General features: G+C 39.5%; 1 protein-coding gene across 3 annotated transcripts; it reads left to right on the forward strand.

The window, feature by feature from the left end:
* Positions 1 to 1115: 1115 nt before the first annotated feature.
* Positions 1116 to 24218, forward strand: phka1a (phosphorylase kinase, alpha 1a (muscle)). Of its 3 annotated transcripts, none has more exons than XM_036596310.1 (33): positions 1116 to 1704; positions 3128 to 3286; positions 4643 to 4690; positions 4926 to 5094; positions 6494 to 6576; positions 6681 to 6761; positions 7786 to 7884; positions 8746 to 8892; positions 8993 to 9046; positions 9271 to 9393; positions 9934 to 10029; positions 10168 to 10275; positions 10424 to 10502; positions 10614 to 10748; positions 10927 to 11036; positions 11251 to 11395; positions 13172 to 13250; positions 13497 to 13567; positions 15045 to 15215; positions 15377 to 15465; positions 16076 to 16221; positions 17209 to 17362; positions 17490 to 17569; positions 17916 to 17994; positions 18207 to 18336; positions 18611 to 18712; positions 20405 to 20520; positions 20672 to 20710; positions 21078 to 21134; positions 21389 to 21550; positions 21710 to 21763; positions 23142 to 23342; positions 23441 to 24218. In XM_036596310.1, the coding sequence occupies exons 1-33, from the start codon at positions 1627 to 1629 to the stop codon at positions 23612 to 23614; spliced, it is 3618 nt and encodes a 1205-aa protein (XP_036452203.1). In that variant the 5' UTR covers positions 1116 to 1626; the 3' UTR covers positions 23615 to 24218. The 3 variants fall into 3 exon arrangements, with proteins under 3 accessions (XP_036452203.1, XP_036452201.1, XP_036452202.1); XM_036596308.1 differs by having other exon boundaries at positions 1117 to 1704; positions 13497 to 13663; XM_036596309.1 differs by lacking the exon at positions 20672 to 20710 and having other exon boundaries at positions 1117 to 1704; positions 13497 to 13663.
* Positions 24219 to 24843: the final 625 nt, after the last annotated feature.

The raw sequence follows: 24843 nt of genomic DNA on the forward strand, positions 1-24843 counted from the left end.
GACTACTTGTTTTCTCTGTTTTCAAGGATATACTGCAATGTGACTAAGTAAAAAAATATGTTTGCCTTTTTCACAAACATGGAATTGTCTGGACAGTAGGCAAAAGGTAATTATGTGATAAAGGACGTGATGATTGTACATTTTTTAAGTCTTTTGTTCAAGGAAGGTTTTCCAAGTCACCTTGAATTCTTTTGCTTCAGGAGGTCAGGTTTGCATGATTCTGAGAGAAAATGCTTCAAAACCTAAGAAAACTTTAAAGCAAAATAGGGAGATTTGTGGAGAGTTTAATTACATTTAAGCCTTTTAAAGTTCCTGTTATCATTATTATTATAAAAAATCCTACCAGATTCATATGGGTGTAAAATCATACTGGCGACAACTATAAATTTGCATTTTACTTTTAAATACCTGAATATTTTTAAATGTAGACTTTTTATACTTCCACTCCATGGCTCCATTCTTCCACTTTTAAGTGAGTGAGATTTGACCAACTATTCATAATTTTACAAACATATCACTTCTATGTACTTTTTCCGCCCCTGTTCCTGTAATTCATAGGCTGAATCTCAAATGGCTCCCTGTTCTCTATGTAGTGCACTTTGTAGGTCATAATGGTAACAATGGCTTCTGCACACAAACAGAGCATCATATGCCGGACAGAAGGTCATTTATACTCGGCTATTAGCTGCACGACTTCCTGTCTAACATTTAAAGACTATTTGGGCGATGAAGCAGAACAGTTTCACGACTTATGCAGTGCACTATGTAGGGAGCAGGGAGCCATTTGAGATTCACCCTATAGTAACTTATTCCAGACTATCCTGTGGCCTGTACAGTTTCGAATGCCTGTGCTGCCCCCTACTGGATACTTTCAGCCCAACATACTTACCATTAACAGTACGAAAACAGGGTTAGTATAAAATTAAACTAAATGAAATGTGAGGTTTGAGCCTCTCTTCACGTAGCGTTCTCTCAGTAGTTTGTACTGTAGTTTAGGTTACAGTCTACAGCAGGAGCGGGCTGTATCAGTTTGACATGGTGTCCAGGCATTTCGACCTCAAGACTTCACAATCTCACCCACACACATGCAGGTTTAGTGTACGGTGTTTTACTGCCCTGTGCACTTCATCTCCCTCCACTGAAGGTGTGGATTCCTAATCTGTGAGCACGTGCTCCTGACTGACCACTGACCCTCCGGCGCTCATAAATTCGTGTCAGATGTTTTTTGTTTCAAACGTCAGGTGCGAAACTAGAGGCCGAAACTCTCGCTCGTTGTTGTCGTTGACATTGCTATAAAAAACACTCAGACACACAGTTTCTGTTCACTCTTCCGGAGTTGTGCACGTGTTTTGTTTACATTCAGTCAGCAGAGTTAGCTGTATGGCCGAAGGTCTCAGGAGAAGAAGCGAAGCGAGCTTTGTTGCTAATAAAAGTTAGCCCGCTCTGACAGCTCGACGTTAGCAGACACCCGTTTGACTCTGAGCTCCGGCTCGAAGGGGTTCCGGCAGCAGCCTGTAGAAAGAGCTACTCCGAGCTTCCTCGCAAAGGCTGCTCAAAAGCTTCAAAACGATGTCAGCGGCGGAACTAGAAGAGTGAAGACAGCCGAAGAAAAGAGCAGCCGAGAAAATGAGAAGTCGCAGTAATTCTGGAGTTAAACTCGACAACTATGCGCGGATAGTTCACCAAACTATCCTTCGTTACCAAGTGAGTAACTTACACGCGGGATTTGGTCGATTTGGACGTCCACCTAGCTGGACTAGCGTTATGTCGGTTGTGATAATTTAGGTGTTTTTTTCTCTAACTCAGTCGGTGACATGACGAGGCTGAAGTTGGCTTCTCATTCGCCAACTTCTTATTCGAATTTTCCGTACCACCTTAAACGGTGCAGCAGTGACACACTGGCGCTTTAAGGTGGAGCGGAAAATTCACTTCAGTTCAGTTCAAACTTCAGTTTCGTAACTAGTTAACAACGCGGTGTTCGTTCACTGGTAGCCAACGGTACATATGTACCTGTACACTTCTGTTCTGGGTGTTTGGGACACAGCAGAGCTCTGATAGTGACATTTTGATGGCTGGTTTTCCTCTCTGTCCGTGGAGGCCTGTACTTGAATATTCATCCAGACATAATTAGCTTACAGTTATGTTTAGCGCTGTGTCCTTGTATAATGGGAACTGTTATTGGTAACAGCTGACTGGTTCAGTTTCAGCTGCCCTTCTGGCTGGTGTTGTCTCTCTGTGTGCGGGCCAGCAAGGTCAGTTTTCTAAGACGTCTGGGATGGTCACACTGTATGGCTAAAATGACATCCCTAGAAAGGGTTCACAATGCCTACACTCTTAAGAAGGTTTTTAAAAAGGGTTTTAATAAATGCAGTGGTTCTGTTTAGAACCGTGAGTCTTATGTGGAACCATTTTATGCCTAAATGGTTCTTTGTATGGTAAACTTGTTCTTCAGGTTGATGGAGAAATGTATGTGGTTGTATATAGAACCTTTTTGAAAGGGGTTCTTATATGGTTATGATGTCAAGCTTGTAACAATAGAAGAACCCTTTTTTGTGCTTTTAAAGAACCATTTGTTTTTTTTTTTTTTAAAAAGAGGTTCCATATTTAACACATACAACACACTCCTCTATCAATCTAAAGAACCAGTTCACCGTGCAGAGAACCATTTAAGTATGAAATGGTTCTATATATAACTCGTGGTTCTAAATAAAATCGTTCTCTTTACTAAAGAACCCTTGAAAAACCGTCTTTTTAAGTGTGTAGCTGTGTTCAGATGAACTCTCTACCTACAATAATATAAGCAGTGGACACAAGACATTTCAAGAAGTGACCAGGCTCTCAAATTTACATTATTCTCTTGTCCTGTATAAAGAAACACTCGAGTCATCTTGACTTGTGTGGTTCATGTATGCAGTGGAGCTGTTTAACTGAAACCATGACCATGTGTTATTTGGATGGTTGTTTTGCTTGATGTTCAATACAACAATAGTTTAATCTCATACATTGTTATTTTTTCCTGTTTATATTCAGATTAATTGTCTGTTTGGATTTTGCATCACAAAACAGCATGTAGGCTGTATTAATGAAGATGTCTGTCATTTTCTCTAATCCTCCGGGTGATGTGTAGGACCCAGTGACAGGTCTTCTCCCTGCGAGTAAAGAGCAGCCGGACGCCTGGGTCAGGGATAATGTCTACAGCATCATCTCGGTCTGGGCTCTGAGCCTGGCCTACAGGAAGAATGCTGACCGTGATGAGGATAAGGCCAAAGCCTACGAGCTGGAGCAGGTAGGAAACTGGAGAGAGTATGAATCCTCTACAACTGATGTGCTGTGGGACCTGTTTTGTCTTGGTACATCCTGGCTCTAGATAGGTTCATAATCTAGAACCAGTCACCCTTGTTCATACCTGAATGTTTCCTTTTGAAGATAAATTGCAGAACTGTTCTTAGATTAGCTTAGAACTGTAATGGCTCTTAGAAAAAAATGACTCTCTTGAAAAAGTAAGAATTAAGTCCTAGTAAATGTATGAGCAAAGAGCCTCTCCAAAGAAGCTTGAGGACTTTCCAAAAGTGATGTGTTTCTGTATTGAACGTTAAATCTGAGCCTGTATTCATGAAGCTTCTCAGAGTAGGGCTGCTGATCTGGGATCTGGTCCTGTCTGTGAAGTCATAAGTCAGTAAATATAAGAGGAATCTGATCCTAGATCAGCACTGCTATTCTGAGAAGCTTCATGAATACACACCCAGGTCTCTTTGCTGACCTTTGATCATGACTTTAGCCATGTCTTTACATTTCTTTATTTGTTGAATAGAATATGCTGTACTGTGCAAAAGTCAGCTACAACCCTTTTGTTATTCCAGTCGTACCAGCCCTTAAGTACAAGCTTCAGTTGTGTATTAAACTGAAAAAGCCTCCAACATAAAGTATAATTTCAGATCTTATAGTATTTAGTTTGTACATTCTTTACTTTTGTGCACCTACTGCCACTTTAACTCTTCTTAAAACCAACAAGTTCCAGCTGTGCCCTCACGCTCCCCTTCAAAGAGGCACTAACATTCACACAAGCAATTTCCCAAACAAACTTTAGCTGCCTTGTCAATTTCCTCCTCATGTGCATCTAAAAAGGGTAAATAAGCTATGTCTTAGGAGGTTTAATGTGAGATAATCCACTTGCATGAGGAAGTGGAAAGTCAAAGGGTTTGTGCTTAGAACTTGTACTTAGTGGCTGTTTTGACTGGACATTAAATGAATAAAAGGGTGGCCTCTAATTTTTTGCGCTATACTGTAGCTGAATCATCAGCCTAGCCATGCAGTACAGCTGATGATCTAGAAGTGTTAGTAAACTTAAAAACAAGTGCATCAGGCTGTCTTGATCATATACTCAGTAGTGGAACTATGTTTGGGGCCCTGTGGCTGTGTGTGTTTATCTGAATGTAAGCTGCTGCAGTGCAGAGAAGACTAATCAGGCCCCCGTCATCTCAAATTACTCTTTAAAGAGGAGATGAAAAGGTCAAAGTTAAGTTTGTACTGTGCATTCATTTTAAGATGGGTTCATATGTACTACAAAACATCGCTGTATTTTGTCTGTCTTTTCCATTCTCTTATGGAGTCTAACTCTTTGTCTCTCTTTCTCTCCCCCCAGAGTGTTGTGAAGCTTATGAGGGGCCTGCTTCAGTGCATTATGCGGCAGGTATTCCAGAAGCCCCGAAAGAATATTGAGATTCGTTGAATACATTAAGAGCCGGCTGACTGATACTGATATGCCAGCGTGTTCTCATAGTGACATGCCATTCTATTTCTTCTCAGTACATTCTAACCCCACTCACACATGCACACCCCTCTGCTTAGTAAACATGTTCACTGCTTTGTCCCATCAGCAATCTGAAGGGCATTACATGGCTGGTTTTTTGCTTTTTACTCCTTAGCTGGACAAAGTGGAGAGGTTCAAGTACAGCAAGAGTACAATGGACTGCCTCCATGCTAAATACAACACCTGCACCTGTGCCACTGTGGTGGGGGACACTGAGTGGGGCCACCTGCAGATGGATGCAACCTCCCTCTTTTTGCTCTTTTTGGCTCAAATGACTGCCTCAGGTATGGTGGGCATCACCACAGGCATCAGGCATTAGCTTAGACAGTACACCATCACATTTTTCCATGACAGACTGTCATTTGTTTTTAGTTTATGTCATCCAGGCTTTGGTGAAACCCTTGCCATCCAGAAACAGTTTTGCTTTGAGCACTGGCTAATACCAATACTGATATTTTTGTTCATTTAAAAAATAGTAAGCTATAGTGATGTAAAAGTACTATGCTCAAACGTGCTCAAACGTACTCAAACACTCTACCCCCGTATTGGAAGAAATACATAACCAACAAGCACAGCTTTTTTTTAGTTAAACTCTGTCATAAATTAATATGACTGCAAATTTGTGCGAAATTCAATTTTAAAAATTAGAGCTGGCACAGTACCATTTTTTTCTTTTCTAACATTACTAACAATATTGAAACCTTGAGTATCAGCCAATACTAATCTGATAATTCTTTTAAACATCTACACTTTAAAATAAGCTTCATAAAGTGCCAGAGAACACTGTAAAATTACAATTGAGTGTTATATGAATTGTTTAAACAAGCAAACGGACTGAAGAATGAACGGGCAGACAGATGACAGACAGATGATCTAGCTTCATAGCTCAGTTATGCCTGATAGATTAGCTTTTGCACAGTACGTTTTTCCAACTTCAATGAAGAGACTCTGTGGGGACACAGTTTTGTTAAAGCTGTGTGGTGGGGAAGACCCATTTCAGCCTTGTGATTGGTGAGGACACTGATTATGTGCATGTTACCCAAGATTAGGAACGCAGTTTACATCGAAAGAGGAGAATTGTGGCGAAATACTTTGGTCATTTAGTTGACATTGTAAAGTTATTCACAGAACATACTTTGTCCATGTGCATTGTGTGTGCACAAGAGCAAGATTGACCCACTATTTAAGTTCCCTGTGGCTTTAAAAAGAGCATCTGTGCTGCCCCACAGGGTGAAATACAGAGTGTGAGTGTGTAATATTTCAGACTAGGTTTGTTACGGGATGGGATTTTTTTCCCCATTTTCTGCTGGTTTTGGCCCGATACCAAAACTGATCAATACTGATATGCAAATGAGTTTGTATAATACATAACTAGCTTGTTTACTATTCAGTTATAGTTATCACAAGACTGACTTTGCTTTGCTTTATGTGGCACTATAATAACAGCAATTCTCTGTTATTTCGCATTAGATTTGTTACAGAATTGGATTGTATTAGTTCTTCTTCTCTCTGATACCTGATCCAGCATTTTCTGCCCAGTACAAATGTAGATCATTGGATCAGTGCCATTAATAATTTGCGTAATACTAATTGGTAACATTCACATATTTGAACTTTAATGAATCAGGGCCTGAGTGGTTTGAACTGACGTGTTTGTCATTTGGTGTGATTTGGTTCCCTCAGGGCTCCACATTGTTTACACTCAGGATGAGGTGGATGTGGTCCAGAATCTGGTGTTCTATATTGAGTCTGCATACAAAGTGGCAGTAAGTCTGTCTAAGAAACTCTAAACACCTGGTCCATTTATGTCATTGTAGATCAGCATTTTCAGGGTAACAAGTTTGCTTGATGTCATTTTTCTGCTTTGCAGGACTTCGGAATGTGGGAGCGAGGAGACAAGACCAATCAGGGAATCCCTGAGCTCAATGCTAGCTCTATTGGCATGGCCAAAGTGAGTTTATATTATTAGATACAGTTCAGTCAATTGAAGTAAAACAGACTTTGTGTTTTGTTTGTCATCACTGTTGTAACATCTTGTATTTCTAAAATAGTAACTTTATAGGTGATTCTTAACTTTTAATGTACATTAATATGAGATTTTATTTCAATTTAATCTGAACATTTCTATTCATCTGAACTATTTCTATTGGTCCATTCATCATAAAAAGTTCACACAATGTTGAAGGAAGCTGCCGTTTTCAAATGGAGAAAAAAAAAGTTATGAGATAATAAAATTACTGTGATGTACAGCCAAGATTTAATGCATATACACTGGGCACAAAAGGTCTGAGACCACCAGTGAAAATGCTTCTATTTTGCTTTGTTTTCTAATTTAATACAAAATGTTTAATAACGATTAATATTATCAGAAAAGTAGCCTCTGATGAGCAGATCAAATCCACTGTATAGTGACTTCGCAACAATTGTTTGCTGATCAGCTAGTCAAAACAGAACTACACACAATTTGTTTCACTCAAATAACCTTTTTTTTCTCTTTTCTTTCTCTTTCTATTCTTGCTCTGTCACGTTTCCGCACATACATGCATACCCACACACTCATATACACAAATTTTTCTGCGCTGAGCAGCTGAGAATGTTGCTGAGGTGGCATGACAGAATGCATTGCTTCCATGTATGTGCACCCCATGACACTGTTGGTGCTGTGCCTGACCTAATATAACCTCCACATGGCTCCTCTGGAGTCATTGACAGTATCCTTTCAGGCTTTTGCCTGTGAACTCCGTCCAACTGCAGTGAAGTCTTGCTGTTACTCTGGGTAGTGAGGCAATGAAAGTTATAGCCTTGGCACTAAGTTTGTATACAGCTACAGTGAAATATCACCTTGGCACTCCAAAGTGGAAAGGCTGTGATTTCAAGGCCAGAACTCTGAATGCCCAGAGTGAATGTTAGCTTTGTTTTTACTCATGACCTGAGACTTGAGCACAATGACTGAATGGAGTCGTTTGTGTCTGTAGGCAGCACTAGAGGCCCTGGATGAGCTGAATCTGTTTGGGGCCAAAGGGGGACCTAGCTCAGTGGTCCATGCTCTACCAGATGACATCCAGCACTGTCAGGTAAAGTTAGAACCGGCCTGAAAACATGCTTAAATAGTTACAGAGCACAGTCCAGGCCTGAAAGAGTCAACTTATGAGCAGTGGTCCTGAAATATGTACTTGCATTTGGACAGTCTGTATGTTTAATAAACTTTAGAACAACATACACTGTAACTTTACTCTGTAACATTAGGGGGCGCCATGGTGGTGCAGTGGGTATAAACATTGACATGACTATAACATAATCATAATTTTTGCCATGACGTGTATGGTTATGTCCATGTGTCCATGTTGTGTAACAGTGTTATCCTTTACTCTTATCTCAATTACTTTTGTATTTTAAGTCCTGCTTTACCCTCGTATCTGATAAGCATTTTGTCTAGGCAGTTTCATTCAAATGTTCCAGCTATGACATATTCAGCTTATGCTAGGGGCTTTATGTCAGTTCTGGAAGACTGCAGTAATGTGCAGTTCAGTGTTTACCCTCGTCCAACAACCCTGACATCACTTGAAAAGAATGGCTCAAATTTGTCCTTTAAATTTATTATAATGGCTTAGCATTTAAGCATTTATGAAACATAGTTAGCCAGCTGACGCCATTTGCCATTTTGTTGTTTTAAGAGATTCAACTGTTAGGTGGAACATTCTGCTGACCCGAAAGCAATGGGAGCCATCATATCTGCAACATTCCACTGTATTCAGTACCAAAGTAAATTTCTCTGATTTCCAGGCATCTTCTTAGAGCATGAGGTGTTTGGAAATGAGATTAATGATGCACTGAACTGTGCAGTGCTGCGGCCCACCAGGATTTGTGTTTGAAAATCCTGTATTATGTTGTTAGTGTGACCATGGTGTCAATCTTCCCTTCCCCCCCAACCCCAGTCCATTCTTAACTCCATGTTACCCAGAGCCTCCACGTCAAAAGAGGTAGACGCTGGAGTCCTCGCCATAATCTCCTACCCAGCCTTTGCTGTGGAAGACATGGAACTAGTCAACATCACTAAGGAGGAAATCATATCTAAACTACAGGTAGGAGCTGCTGTTATTTTACATATGGTTAGGCTGAGTGCAAATTATTTTCGCTGTCCTTCTTCTTCTGACACTGTACTCTTATGTTTATTTTCTGTAGGGGCGATATGGCTGCTGTCGGTTTCTCAGAGATGGCCATAAAACACCTAAAGAGGTAGAATTTATTTATGACTACATCACATCATGTTGGCACGACTATTAGCCCTACATCCTTTTTACTTTGTAACCATTCCATATTACCAATTTAGCTAAATAATGGTTAAGATTCAGATTGTACGCATTATCTGTGGATACTTTCGTTCTCTCAAGATTTTCTACTATTAAGTCAGTCTTCACTGTGCCTCCCCATGCTAAGTATTAACTATGTCCTTTCCACAGGACCCCAGTAGACTGTATTATGAGTCTGCTGAGCTGAAATTGTTTGAGAACATTGAATGTGAGTGGCCTCTCTTTTGGACCTACCTCATCCTGGATGGCATCTTCATAAACAGCCCAGAACAGGTTAAAAAAAACCACTGCACATTCGGGTGGGCAGTATGGCAAAATATTGTATCACAGTAATTCAAGACATTTTCATGATACCCAGTACACATCGAGATGTTCAGTTTTTTTCTTTGAGATTAAATAACTTGGAGCAGACAAAATAGAACCTGTAGTGCCACATATATAAAAACAAACTATAATAATTAGAATAAACCTAAAACTAGTGATTTCTGTTCATTGTTTTACAATCTGCACTGCACTAAATCCAATTGAACAGATCTAATTATGCGCACTTTGTAATGAAACATGTAGCTGGTCGGTGTTCTTTAAGTGCTGATGATATCCACGATAGCATATTGTAAAAAGCATATTGTGACATAACACTATTTTATCGTTATCATAATAAATTATATCGCCCACGCCTACTGCATGTTTTCCCTCAAATGCTGTTGATTAGCCAAGACACATTGATGTCTGAAGGTGTTGATGCTCTAGATGTCAAAAAGAGGACCAGTCTTTGGGTTTCTCAAAGGCATTGCGTGAAATGTGTCTTCTCAGGTGCAGGAGTACAGAGAGGCATTGGATGGTATTCTGATCAAACAAAAAGATGGAATACGTCTAATGCCTGAGCTCTACAGCGTCCCTCCTGATCGAGTAAGATTAACCTACTCCATGGTCACTGTGTAGTAAAACTTTGGCATTGACATTTTTAATTGTGGGGAGAATCTGTGCTTTAAATACCACTGTGATTTTTCAGAACTGCATTGATGTCATGTATATATCTTCTCCCAGGTGGATGAGGAGTATGTGAACCCTCACTCTGTGGAGAGGATCCCGATGGGCAAGTGTCCTCTCAAGTGGGGGCAGTCCCTCTACATTCTGGGAAACCTGCTGGCAGAGGTGAGAGCTTAATCAGTTCATGGTCAAGGATTTAAAGTTTTTAAAGGAATCAGAAATTGTTCTTTTGTATCATTCACTCCAAATAACCATAGATTAGAGTTAGATGTTATAGGAAATTTCAAATTTCAGGTTCTCATTCTATTTCAAGGGTTTCTTGGCTCCTGGAGAAATAGACCCACTCAATCGCCGATTCTCCACCATCCCCAAGCCTGATGTTGTTGTCCAAGGTAAGCTTTGTTCTGTTTTTCTAATTTGTGATGCAATTTGTGATGAAACATCTCTTCTGTTTTGATGTAGACTTTTTCATTTCTTGGATGTTGGCCTGTTTTTTTGGGTAGTGTCCATTGTGGCGGAGAATGATGAGATTAAGGCATTGCTGCTGAAGAATGGGATAGAGGTGGAGACAGTGGCAGACATCCACCCTATCAGAGTGCAACCTTCCCGAGTTCTTAGCCACATTTACGCCAGGCTAGGTAGGACACAATGTGATAAAAAATTAAATAAAATTGTGTTCTGCGTTTTACAACTTATTGACAACAGCATGTTGTCAAATATCTTCAAAGATTGGATCAACATTAACAATTCTCTTTTGTTCATTTTGGGCCAGTGCTTGTGATTTATCTGGAAGATAAAATTAGCTTTCTCCTAAAGGTCGCAATAGGAGGCTAGGGCTGACTGGCAGGCCATATCGCAGGATTGGCGTATTGGGAACCTCTAAGCTGTACATCATTCGCAACACCATCTTTACTTTTACGCCTCAGGTACTGCGAGATACAGGACACTTTTATGTTAATTGATTTAGAAGAGGGATATTTTTGTTTCATTATTGTAAATAAAATGTTTGAGAGGTTTAAGTGATAAAATTTCTTAAAATATCTTCTGAATTTTTTTGTGGTTTTTGCTTGGAAGCTTTTCTATTATGCTTTCTTCCATGTGTTTTTATTGATCTTTGTTTTCCCTAATCTCTCGGAACAGTTCATTGATCACCAGCAGTTCTACCTGGCCCTGGATAACAGGATGATTGTGGAGATGCTGCGAACTGACCTGTCCTACCTTTCCTCTCGCTGGAGGATGACTGGCCGGCCCACTGTCACCTTCCCTGTTTCCCAGACCATGCTGAGTGAGTGGGGCCAAAGGGGGGTATATTTACAAAGCTTCATAATTATTAGTTATTAGACAGCTTTAACTCAAGATAACACTCAATATAGTTGTGTATACACTACCAGTCAAATTTTTTTTTTCGTTTTTTTTGGAATAGTAATGAAATGGGAATATAGAAATACTCCTGTCAGTAATATTGGCTTCTTACAAATAGGGGTGTTTAGACCTCGCCCTCCCTTCTTACAGCACAGCTGATTGGCTGAAATGCATTAACATGGACAGACTTCACTTGTTAATTCTGAGAAACACATAGTAATTAGTTTGATAAGAGAAACATGTAGTAATTAGTGGCTCCAGCTCTACATTTTGCAAATCCAAATTTGACCAAAATGCTAAATGAAAACTCATTGTGTAAAAGTAGATGATCCAAATGTCAAAAATTCAAGAAAATAGAAAAACAATCAAATATGTATATAACTTTATTATGGAAGTGTAGTTTCTTTGATTTCAGCTCAAAACTGTGAACTAATTAATTAGCCCACCCTCAGAGTACACCTCACTTTTGTTAAGATGAGTGCTGATCTTTGCTCTTTTTCCCCATCCCTGGACATAGTTCATGGATCTCCACAGTACACATGAGCCTCTAAGGCCCGATCCCATTTCTTCTTTTTACCCCTACCCCATTTCTTCTTTTTACCCCTACCCCTTGTTTTCGAGTGTCACCCTAACCCCTTGGAACTGAGTTACAAGGGGTAATGGTTGAAATCTTGCCCTACGAAATGGGACAACCCTCAAAAAAAACAAAAAAACAAAAAAACACATTGCTTCATTAACAGCTACTAGCGGTGCTCTGTAGGCGACCCAGCCCGTCTTCAGTGATAGCAGAGGAGGGAAAGTTCAGCAACCTCACCGCTGGGCTTTAGTTACATTTAGGGCATCATATGCTTTCAAAGAGGGGGGATGAGACAATTATTTATTATCGCCCACCGCTGATTCTTCGGTGATATGACGCTGAAGTCAGCTATTCGCCAGCTTCTTGTTCGCGTTTTCCTGTTCCGCCTTAAATGGTTCAGCAGTTACATTCTGGCGCTTCAGGTGTCAGCACTGCTGGACTATTTAAGGTGGAACGGGAAACTTAGCTAGCTAGCTACCAAGACATTAGCATGCTATTAGCGATGTGCTTGTTATGAAGAAAACGACCATAATACACTGAAACGACGTTAAACTAAGATAATACAATGGTTATTGTAATTTTTTTAACAGAAATTCTCACATTTGTGGCTTTCTTTGGTCGCTCGCGCAGCCATCTTGACGGTTTTTCTTTTTTTCTCATAACACTCTGTTTGGAGTGAGCCTCTGTAAAACCTATGTTTGGAGGGCCATGTAGCCCTAACATTTCGCCCTACCCTTCTATCTCAACAAAAATTGGGACACCCTAATGCTAGACGTGAACACGCAAAACAAAGGGCTAAGGGCTATGTGGTAGGGGCAAGGGGTGAAATGGGATTGGGCCTAAGTCTTCTTTTTCTTAATTTATTACTTTGCCAGCTGAAATTATGTATCCATGTTTTTTCAAATAATTACATCACATATAATGAAAGATGGTTAATGATATCATCGTAATGATCATATCCATATTGTTTTGGCCAACAATATTTTTATCTGGAACTGGCAATTTCTGTCTGAAAAAGGCTCATGTACAAACCCCAGATATAAATGCTAACCGTAAATGCCTTTAAATTTTAAGCAAGTGAGGAGATGAGTAGGTGAGGTATGTTTTTGCCTCTCCATCCAGCTGAGGACCACACAGACCTGGACCCTGCAGTACTGGCCACTCTGAAGAAACTCCAGGATGGCTACTATGGAGGAGCACGGTGAGAAAGTAGCTATGAGACGTTTGATTAGCATTTTCCCCCAATCTGTTAAACACTTTAACCAATATCATTTGCCTGATAAAGACGGAACAATGAAAAACGTCATATAAATTCCTAAATAAATAATGAGGAAGCTTTGAAATAATCAGTGGGCAGACATTTGAGTAGATAAATGTCTTGTGTCTTGTGCCTGTAGCAGACTCTGGTGGGATGTGCACATTTTACCCTGCCCTTACCTCCTTTTAGGATACAGACGGGAAAGTTATCAGAGTTTCTTACTACTTCCTGTTTTGCTCACCTGAGCTTCCTGGATAGCGGTAAGCCACGCTCCAGCAGCATGGGCTGGGGTGAGGATGAGGAGGAAGAGAACTTCTTTAGTGAAGGGACTGTGCATGATCTCCACATTGATGATGGTAAGGTGGAAGAATCACAGGCTAGAATAGTTAGATAACAGTGTCATTAATGTGCAATCCGTTTAAAACTTAAGAACCTTTTATATGATGGATGCTTCTACTCTGCCTATAACGCAGACTAATTGTATCGGGTTTGAACCTGGGGACGTCCATTCACTTTCTTGTAGTGCTTGTATGTGCTAAAACAGTGATCATACACTATATGGTCAAAAGTATGTGGAATTCTGACCATCACACCTGTATGAGCTTGTTGGACATCAATATGGAGTTGTGCCCACTCTTCTTTTTAGAGTGTCTATTAGGCCTGGGCAATATCTAAAAAGAGCATGATATTTTCTAGTTTTAAAAAAATGCAGTTGTCCGTTGTCATCAACAATATCCCATCACATCGCCCAGGCCTAATGTCTTGAGGGAATTTGTGCCCGTTCAGTCAGAAGAACAGGTCAGGCCCTGACATTGGACAAGAAGGTCTGGCTCACAATCATCTAAAATGTCTTTGTATGCTGTAGCATTAACCTTACCTTTCACTGGACCTAAGGGGCCAAGCCCAAACCCTCAAAAACAGCCCCAGACCTTTAACCCTCTACCACCAAAACTTTACTGTTGACACTATGCATTCTGATAGGTAACGTTCTCCTGGTATCTGCCAAATCCAGATTTGTCCATCACACTACCAGATAGCTCCAGAGCTTCCACAGCTCCGGAGTTCAGTGGCGATAATCTTTACACTTCTCTGGCTAATGCTTGGCATTGCATTGTGAGCAGCTGCTCATGCATGGAAATCCATTTCATTTAGCTCTGGACACACAGTCGTCATGCTGACTTTGCTTTCTGAGTTTGTGAGTTTGAACTCAATAATTAGAAGTGTCCATGTACTTTTGGCCATGTAATGTAGCACATACAAATGCAGTTCTCATAACATGCTGTTCTCCTCTTTAAAAAAGTATTTACTTCTGACCCTGTGTCTGATTTCTCTACCATCATTGTAAGATAAGGAGACTGCTTTTCATGGCTTTCATGGTGTCTAGTAAAGTAGCAGCGCTTACTTACAGTGCAAACAGAACAACTATATGCTGTTTAAAGGTTTTTATGTATGTAAGCATTTAGATGTTTAGATGCAAATGCATTGAACAACCACTGCATGACTGGCCATGAATTAATTGTTTCATTTGCTAGGCTTATGGAGAATGCTTTTTGATTTGATGTGCACTATTTTTTAGGCTTTGTTTCAGTGAATGGAACAATGCATGAGTTTTGATTAAAAATGTACTTCAAGTGAAATACAGTAGAGTTCAAAATGAACTTACTTTGTGTGAATTTATGCTCAGAACCCTCCATACACATATGCTTATCTGTCCATCTTGCACTGAAACAAATTCAGATTCAGATGACCTGGCTCAGTATCTGGATCACCTCTTGGCTACAGCATTGCCGCAGAGGGGTATGAGAGCGGAGGGCAGGGCCACTGGACTGTGCCGTTTCAAAGCTGCAGCCAGTAAGACCAGGGAGATGGTGTCTTTAGTGAACAAGGCCAAAGAGCTCCACATCCATAGTAAGTGTAGCTGTTAGCATTTTTGTTCTAGCCTGATTTGATTAATGATACCATTACTGGTTATAGGTGGCAGCGTTTCCTCTTCAGTTGTATATTTGCATGTAGATGTGAGGTGATGTGATATTCCCTCATTTTCATTTTTTTCCATTTTATCACTATAGATGTGCACATGTATCTGCCCACTAAGCTCTTCCGATCCCCACAACCTTCTCTCAATCTAAAAGACTCTTCTGGACCAGAAAACAGCCAGGTACACACAGAGACACACACACACAAACACACACCTATGGTTTAAATAATTCTCATTTTAAGAAATCACTGGTATTTTTATGTATTGCTGTAAATGCTGTTGCTACTCATTTTGGAAAAAAAAAGATCCATAATTTGTAGGTCTCATTTAAATCCTTTAAATTCCATGATTTGGCCACCATCTAATGGGCCCATATCCCACTCTTGTCCTGTATTTTGCTATTATATTATATGTCATAATTTAGTTTTAAATTTTTCAATCTCTCTTTACTAAACAGGCTATTTTTGTTACTGTGCCTTTAAGGCTGATATATGTAAATGACCTCATTCAAAAAGTGGTCTAGGCCAAAAAAATCTTTTTTTTTTCAGTGTAAAGTGTTAAAACCTAAACAGCCATAGGGTCACTAGGTAAATATATTTGTGACATCACACGCTAATGGTTGTTTGAATCTGAGTCTGACTATAGGACAGCCTCTTTCACACCATTAAACATGTAAACATGCAGTAAAATTGTCTGGTTATGCAAAAAAATTATACTATAATAAAATTGCCCAAGGCTACACACACAAACAGAAACAAATAAAAGCTTTTCTCTGTGTCACCCATTGTAGTGTCCGGAGCTGGATGTGATGTCAGAGAGCAATTTGCCCTGCGGTGCTGACGGCTCTATAGACTACACGGCTCTAGCACAGCACCTCAAAGACACACACAGTCTCCAGGACCAGGCAGACATTCTCTACATTCTTTTCAAAGACAAGTCAGCCTCTCACATGTTCCTCTACACTTTCATACTGTACTGTGCAAAAATCAGAGACCACCCACCGTTTATTTAATCTGTAACATTGCACATCAAACTACGTTGAATATCTTTATTTACATCTCAGTGATTGAATTGTGCAGTGCAACAATTTTGACAATAATTAATACAATAAATAAATGAAGTGTGGTCTCTGACCTTTCCACGGTATTGTAACGTAGTCTAAAGCCCTTTTTGGCTGGGATTGGTTTTTCATGGGGAGGTGGGACAAAGGCAGTTTACACAGGACATGCATAGTTTTTGTGACCAGTTCACACGGGATAAGAAATCTGAGTATAAATGACAGAGATGGGAGAGGCTACTGGGTTTATGCACTGCCTTCACTCCAGAGATAAGTAGATAACACAAAAACATTTAATTTAGCTGTTATTCAGGTTATCCTATCCATTTATCTTGCTGTCTTAAGTGAATGTAGTGTGTCATTTAGTACATTTCAGGTAGGACTGTACATATCAGCTTGATTTCAGCCACAGAGAACACAAGTAAACCTTGAGTGCCTTTTCTCCACAGAATATGATAGCATTTTTACTGAGAAGTTGATTCGCATGGCATTAATATAACCTGAGGTTATTTCTATGGTTAGTTTTATGGAAAGTAAAAAGAATTTTTATTGATGTGGAAGCATACAGTGCATAAAAATGACAGACGTGGCGCATTCCGGTGGCACTAAGATCACCGAGACACACCGCCAAAAATGACATTGTCACACCTTCCTGTGTAAAACTAATTCCATCCAAATAGGTCTTAAGTGTCTTAAGACCCAGTGCTCATTTAGAAAGAAGGGAATCACTAGAAATTGTCATGTAATGTAGAGTTTATCCATGCTTTAACCTGTGACCCTGCCTTAATAATCAAAGATGATACAGGTGTCGGAGTTAGAATCTGTGCTTAGCAGGTTGTTTTTTTCTGGTGGGTGTGTTCCGTCAGGGGAATGGAGTGGGACACTGAGCTGCATGGTAAAGGCAGCACAGTGCATGAGCTGCTGCTGGAACTGTATGAGAAAGCAGGAGATCTGCGCTGCTGGGGTCTCATCCGCATGATTTCTGGCATGCTCCGCAAGAAAGTGGAGGAGCTTGACTGGGTGAGCAAGCAACACCACTGTGTTTAGTTTAGATGTGTGATTTGATCAAGAATTATCTTCAGATGGAATATTCTTTATAGTGTGCAGTATGTGGATGGTGGTGTATGTTGCTTGTGTGTGTTTGCAGGCCTGCTCTGATTTGCTGGCTCATCAGAAGCACCTGACAGTGGGCTTACCACCAGAGCCCAGAGAAAAGACCATCACTGCGTGAGTTAGCTGCTAACTATCTGCAAGTTTCAGTGACAAACTGTGCACATGCATACTGCAATTGTAAGAAAACCGCGCAACTTTTTCATGTGAATACTTCTTGACCCATGAAATTGCCCAGTAGAAAATTTGAAGAGCCAAAAGAAGCAAAACCTGCTTTTTTACATTAAAATTTGCATTAATAGATGCTTAGAATATTTTTCATTCTCCTATACCAGTTCAGAGCTACAGTGTTGTCTTAAGAAAATGATCTCCTGGTACAGTCTGTTTTTGACAGGATTGCTTATTTTGGCTTTGTGTACAAGTAGTAAGAAACAAGCAGTGTCTGATTTGTGTCTTGTCTCAGGCCCATGCCACCTGACCAGCTGGCTAAACTGATTGAACAGGCTAGTGAGAACAACATCACTATCTCCATCCTCACCCAGGTTAGCTAGATCCCTACTTCCACATCGTACCTATCCTTCATGTAGACTTTTCATATAAAATAAAAAGAAAAAGAGAAACTCAATGTTGTTGTTATTATTAGCTATGTGAATGAAAACAAGTAGTTTTTTTTTGTATATATATTTAGTCTAATTTATGCTCTCTGTCCTAGAAGTCTTTTGGCTGTATGTTACTATGTGGGTGTGTGTGACAGGAGATCATGGTGTACCTGGCGATGAACATCAGGACCCAGCCTGGACTGTTTAGTGAGATGTTTAGGCTTCGGATCGGCCTCATCATTCAGGTCATGGCTACTGAACTGGCCCAGTCACTCAGCTGTTCGGGTACAGCAAAAAAGAATGAAATGCTCTGTTTTATACTGGATTTTTTTTTCTTTTATAGTAATTAATCTTTGTGTAAGACGGACATAAGCTAAGCTTATGTAGCTTAAGTTACCATCTTAAACTTTAAGGACCTGTTGGCCTCACTCTCATAACTGCACTCTTATAACTACATCACTTTGTCTCATAGTAGTTACAAAGTAGGAAGCTTTAAGATTAATGACTGAATAATTAGCTTAAAGTTTATGCATGTCTTTGTGTGTTTTGGGTGTTTCAGGTGAGGAGGCTACAGAGAGTCTGATGAGTCTGAGTCCCTCTGAGCTAAAGAATCTATTACATCACATCCTCAGTGGCAAAGAGTTTGGTGTGCAGAAAAGCGGTTAGTGACTTTATGCCTTAATATCTTTACCACTTCCTTATCTTTCCTCTTCTTCCCCTTTGCTTCTCCTTTTTTGTTTTCTTGGTTGAACTGTTGATAGTGTATGTATATGTGCTAGTGTGCTATGTGCTGCACAGTATTTAGTGTGTTCAGCCGATGTACAGCACTGTAAAATAGCAAGATGTTTACAACCATTTATCTCAGCAGTAAGTGTGTCAGGAAAATCTCTCTTTAACTCTAGAATAAATACGGTGAAAACGAAGATTTTTTTTATTTTCATAAAAGTAGTTTTCTACTTTTACTAGTTTGCTATGTACACTTGTTTGGAGAACACAGGTTTGCTTCTAGATATGTCCTCAACACCTCAGCCCACTACAGAGTTCCACTGATGTATTATTATTTTTGCATAATTAATACATTAAGATGTAAGCAAAGTCAGTCAGAGTGGTTTGATATGCTTCGTTCTAGAGAAACTTCTAAGTCAAAGTTTTTCTCAGCAGTGATAATAGTAACATATTCTTAATGTGTATTTAAAAAAATATATTTTTTTGTGGCTCTGCACTTCACTTATCACCAACCAGAGACTAAATAATGCTCAACATTCTGAATAATAGCATCTGACTTGGCTCATAGTGTAGCAGCAACAGGAGTGGGAATCAGATCACCCATAAATAAAATTTAAAAAATGAACAGCCTAATTATCGTGGCTACAAAATGAAATTTAATTTCCACTTTGACAAGTGTATTTATCAGTCAGGGCCTTTTGAATAGCATAACAAACTGTTTAATCTGGATAAACTACATAATGGATATGTTTACACCTTGCATTAACCTGTTTTTTTTGGTGATTGGGTCATATTTGTATTTCACTTGAAATTGAAATCCTTCAATCCAAGGTGCATTGTGAGCGGACTACGATCAGATCACTCAAACCACATTCTGAGGTGGTCAGAGATGAATCTTAACCACAATTAACACACAATCAACAATTAATTAAGTGTAAATGGCATGAGTTTTCGATATCCGTATAAAATTGTATGAGCAAAAATGCGTCTACTGAGTGCTGACTAGTGAGTGAGAGAATAAAAAAGGAAGCAAAAGATGGAGGATACAGGAGGCTGAACCAGTAGTCCTCATGCACTCTTGACCAATGAAAGCTTCCAAGCCAAGCTTGTCCACTCGTATCGTAATGGGGGAAAGTGTAAACAAAAATGAAATGGAAACAATGTATGTCTTGATATGCTTTTTACTCAGGTATAGTACAATTGGATCTCATATGATCAAGCTTTTTTAGTGAAAAATGTAAATAGATTCTGGTCAAAGTACATCCAGATACGATCTGGACACTAAACTCATGTTAGTGCAAGATGTGAACAGGCTCAGTGTGTTGTCTTCATGCTGGCCTTGTGGGCATCACTGCCGACAACTCCAAGAAAACCCAGCATCCCAGATTAAAAATAGTTAGAGGTAATGTGGAGAGGAAGAATAAAGTTGAAAGAAAACCTAAAGCAAGGAAAGGTGCAGGACCCAGTTTGCTGAAGGTGAGAGATGGACTATGACAACCCAAACGTGAAACTTGAGCTTGACCTTGGCAATTGACATCTAAACTTGAAAGCTGATGCAAACAGGGTTTGGACAAATATTTCAAGCTCTTACACTTCTTTTGTTTGTGTTTGTTTTCCTGCTGTCCAGTCCGCTCAGTGGAGACAGGTGCAAGTCCTGCCATCTCTATCCATGAGGTTGGCCATGTGGGTGCCACCAAAAGCGAGCGAGCAGGCATCAGCAAACTGAAGAGTGATATGAAGCTGGTAAGCAACAGAAACAGTCAGCAACAGGAAGCAGAGACTCATCATACGTATAAATTACTTAGGACATTACTCACAGCACTGGACCTGGGAAATTTAAACAAGTCCTGCTCTGCTGTGGTAAGAATGAGCTCAGTTGTGTCTTCATTTGCAGCTGGAGGAGAGCAGATTGTCTTGGTCTTCTCAGAGTAAGGTGATTTGTCAGCCCTAACATGCTTCAGTCTGGTGCAATGGGAGTCAATTCAAAAATGTTCAGGCCTAATGCAATAATTAATATTTGCTGAAGTCCGTGTGATAACTAGATAATAAAGAATTTGCTGGTGTTGGAAAATGAAAATTTGCAACACAATTTCACACTTGGTAATCCACTCCAGTCCAATCTCACAAAAAACCTTAAGTGACCTGAACAACGTGTCCACTGATGTCACAGGGGCTGCAGATGCATGGTAATGTGGTGATCGTCAGAGCTGCATGAACTTAATTGTAAATAGTGCTTTGTCAAGCAGAAGTATAGCTTTTAAAATTGATCCTCAAACTGGTTTCTGTTTTCTTCTCCACAGACCTTACCATCACCCTCCATCGATATTGAGCATATTGAGCCCACTGCAAGACCTGAGGTATACTTAATTTTAGTTCCAAGTGGTTTATTTTAAATTCCTGAATGTTATGTTAAATTTTGAAGTGCTTTCTTGACAAAAAAACAAACAAAAAAAAAACCCAGTGAACTGAATATGGCCTTGATGGTGTTTTAAACAGAGTAATACTGCTGACATGAGCCATTTTTCATATTGTTGCGGTCCAAAACAAGTGTAGCTCCATTTTCTTTTTATTTAGTTAGTACTGATGTGTGTCTGTTCTACGTGACTGCCAGATGCGCCGTCTCCAGTCGATGGAGTCGTTTGATGGCTCTGTGAGTGTGCCTGCAGTGCAGGACAGTCGTCAGGGTCAGTGGCTGCGCAGGAGAAGGCTGGATGGAGCCCTTAACAGAGTTCCAGTGGGTTTTTATCAGAAAGTCTGGAACATTCTGCAGAAGGTGAGCAAGGTTTACACATTATGAGCACTAAAAAGACTCCACATTATGACAAGTGCTTTTAAAGCTTTTGCAGTATGATTCATTGTGAAGAGAAATTACAATACTGTAAATAAAATGAGTGCAGAATTTTTTATTTGTTTATTTTTTTTTCTCTATTAGTGTCATGGGCTGTCCATCGAAGGCTTTGTGCTTCCATCATCCACTACAAGAGAGGTTTGATACTGACAGAGCATGTATATACTTCCATGCAAAAAAACTACCACTACCACTAGGGGGTGGCAAAGAGATGTATAGGAACTACATCAACAATATTTTTTGTGGACATAGAAATACATTGATCTTCTACAGCTATAGCAGCTCTGGAGTCATGTGCACTCATACATCAAAAAGTCGGTAGTTATATCCAATGTTTTTCCATGTACGTATTTGCTTGTGGCGATGCATAAACATTCATAAAATATAGCACTTGGTACTACATTTACCTGGATTAACATGAGAAAGAAATATAGGATTTATTTATGAAATTCAAGTGTTATAAATACAGTACCCCATTGTCACCTACATGTTCTACTCTTTTGGAGCACTATAAATACGTTATCAGATATCAGTTTGAAACATTGATCAAATCTAAACATCTGTCCAATGGAGAGTCTGAAACTGGTGGCAGTTTTGCTTTTCATTGGTAGTGTGTTGGAGTGTTAGAACTGATCATATTTGATTACAATCCAGTAAAGTATGCATTCATATTTGGCCAAAATAAAATACATAAAAAATTCTCAGGCTAATTTTAAATGTAAAATTTGAAAAACATTCTTTTCTTACTGTTTTTAATGTGTTGTGTACTTTATGCCATACTGTGCAAATTATTCTTCTAGTCACATTAGTGTATTCAACACATTTGTAAAAGTACATTTGGTGCATTCTGAATTACATCAGAAGTATGGAATCAAATCATGTTGGAATTTGAGATGATGTGACACATTGAATTGTTTTTCTAAAGATTTGTAATGGAATTGATTTGAATCAAAGAGTTTTGCGAATTCAGACCATTCCTTCAACATATGGTTGTGGTATAAAAGAGAAGTAAGACTGCAGGAGGGGAGAGAACTCTAAGAACTTGGGCTGGCATTCTGACGTTCTCCTCAACCCTTTGAAAAACAGAGGAATGACTGAGAGAGCACTGATGAACAGGAAGGAGATGGGGTGATGGTGGTGGAATTTATAAGATGGTCGATTCTAAGGAGGTTGAGCTTCAAACATGGTCCTTTCAAACATTAGTTATTTCATAACTCCATTAGAGGTCAAAGATTTGTACCCTTATTATCTGCAGATGCTGTTTGTTGATACTCAGTTAATTATCAACGGCGTTAGGATTAGGCATTTTAATTTGAGAGTAAAGTTAGGGTTAGAGTGAGTGTTAGGTTTATGGTTACAGAAAAGATAAGTTGAATTTAATAGATACTTTGTTAAATGTCAGTTAAGCACAAGGTGAGCAGCTACAAAACGTCTACAGTGGACCATCAAAATGAAAGTCCTACTGCATCATCTGGACTTTTTGTTTCCATGTGTCACCCCCAACCACCACCTCCAGATGACCCCAGGTGAGATAAAGTTTGCAGTGCATGTAGAGACGGTGCTGAACCGCGTGCCTCAGCCGGAGTACAGGCAGTTGCTAGTGGAGGCCATCCTGATGTTGACCATGCTGGCTGACGTGGACATCAGCAGCATCGGCAGCATCATCCACGTGGAGAAGATTGTCCACATCGCCAATGATATGTTCTACCAGGACCAGGTGACTAACCTGTTTTTCCATTAAGAGAACAAACACAGATCAGTAATACTGCTATATGCTCCTTTTTGTTTCTCTTTTTATTCCTCCTCCTCTTGTAGAAAGCTCTAAATGCTGAAGAAAACATTCTAGAAAGAGACCTGTCCACAGGCATCTGCTGCCTACTGTATGATACTGCACCCAGCGGCCGTTTTGGCACCATGACGTACCTCACCAAGGCAGTGGCTACATACGTCCAGGACTTTCTACCCAGTGGTGCGTGCGCGTTGCAGTGAGGCACTGTCTGCACGATCTATACAAAACTCGCACAGATGATGCACGGTGTCATTCTTCGTAGTACTGTTGTGACTGTGTTTTCATTTCATTCACAGATTGTGGAACAGGAAGTGTTATCATGTACTGTTTGTTTATCATATGGTTGTTTGAATTTTCTGTACTCAATCTGGCAGCTTTTCTGTCAGTCATGAAGACAAATTCTCTTGTTTGTCTTTCCCTTTTTAACGCACATTAGTCTCAGATTATTTAAAGCATCGTTTCTAACCAGTAAGTGACAGAAATGTGTCATGAAAGTTTTATTTAGGGATTAAGTTGTTTTTTTTTCTCTTTGGCTTACATATGTGTTGTCTTAACTCCATATTAATTTTACCAGATAAATAATTATTTTAATGCTGTAAGGCTGTAACATGCCTAAATGACTATACTACCTTATCAAAAGAATTTCCTTTTAGTGAAAACAATTGCATGTTTTGGTCATAATAGGGGCTGATTTGATTTTGATTGTATGTCTTAATTTTTCTTTGTATGTACCATGTTTTGTGTTGCTTTAGACTGAAATAAAGGAAAAAGAGATATATGGTGTAACATTTAAAAGTGAACTGACTTGTTCTTGAATATTTCAGTCTTATTTACACTATTTTGAAGAAAAACGTAAAGAGCGCAGTGTCCCCAAAATTATTTGGATGTCATGTTGGTTCATTATGTTAGGAAACAAAATGTCAAACCAAGTGGTATTTTAAACAATTTCAAGACTTGATTTCTTTTTGAAAAAGTGTTCTTTCAAAAGGTAGCATATTGTTTGCTTTGCAAACTTCTGCAGGTTTGCATCCAAAATGCCTTTGTACATCTCTGAGTTTATGATGTCAAATAACAAAAGCTCACCGACAGCATTGTAAGAAAAGCAGACCCAGACTTTGACGTTTTCTACCTGTTCTTCTTAGTGCCATTGGGTTGGATTTTTTTCTCCACACCTAAGTCCACAATTAGTTGATAGATGTGCTTAAAGTGCTTTTCTCTGAAACAAATATATAGTTAAAACTTTTTTGTGAAGTAACCTAAAGAACAGTGCTAAATGGTTAAAATCCATTATAAGGTCCAAATACTTTTAGGGCCACAGTATGAGCTGATGTCCTTTTGTGGTTTGTATCCGTCTGATTTAAAAGAATAGCCTGAACTAACAAGCCAACATAGCTAACGGTAAATACAAGCTAGTAGCCACCAGTTGGGA

This window comes from Colossoma macropomum, unplaced genomic scaffold (genome assembly GCF_904425465.1).
Source record: "Colossoma macropomum unplaced genomic scaffold, Colossoma_macropomum, whole genome shotgun sequence".
In the NCBI taxonomy this organism is placed as follows: domain Eukaryota; kingdom Metazoa; phylum Chordata; class Actinopteri; order Characiformes; family Serrasalmidae; genus Colossoma; species Colossoma macropomum.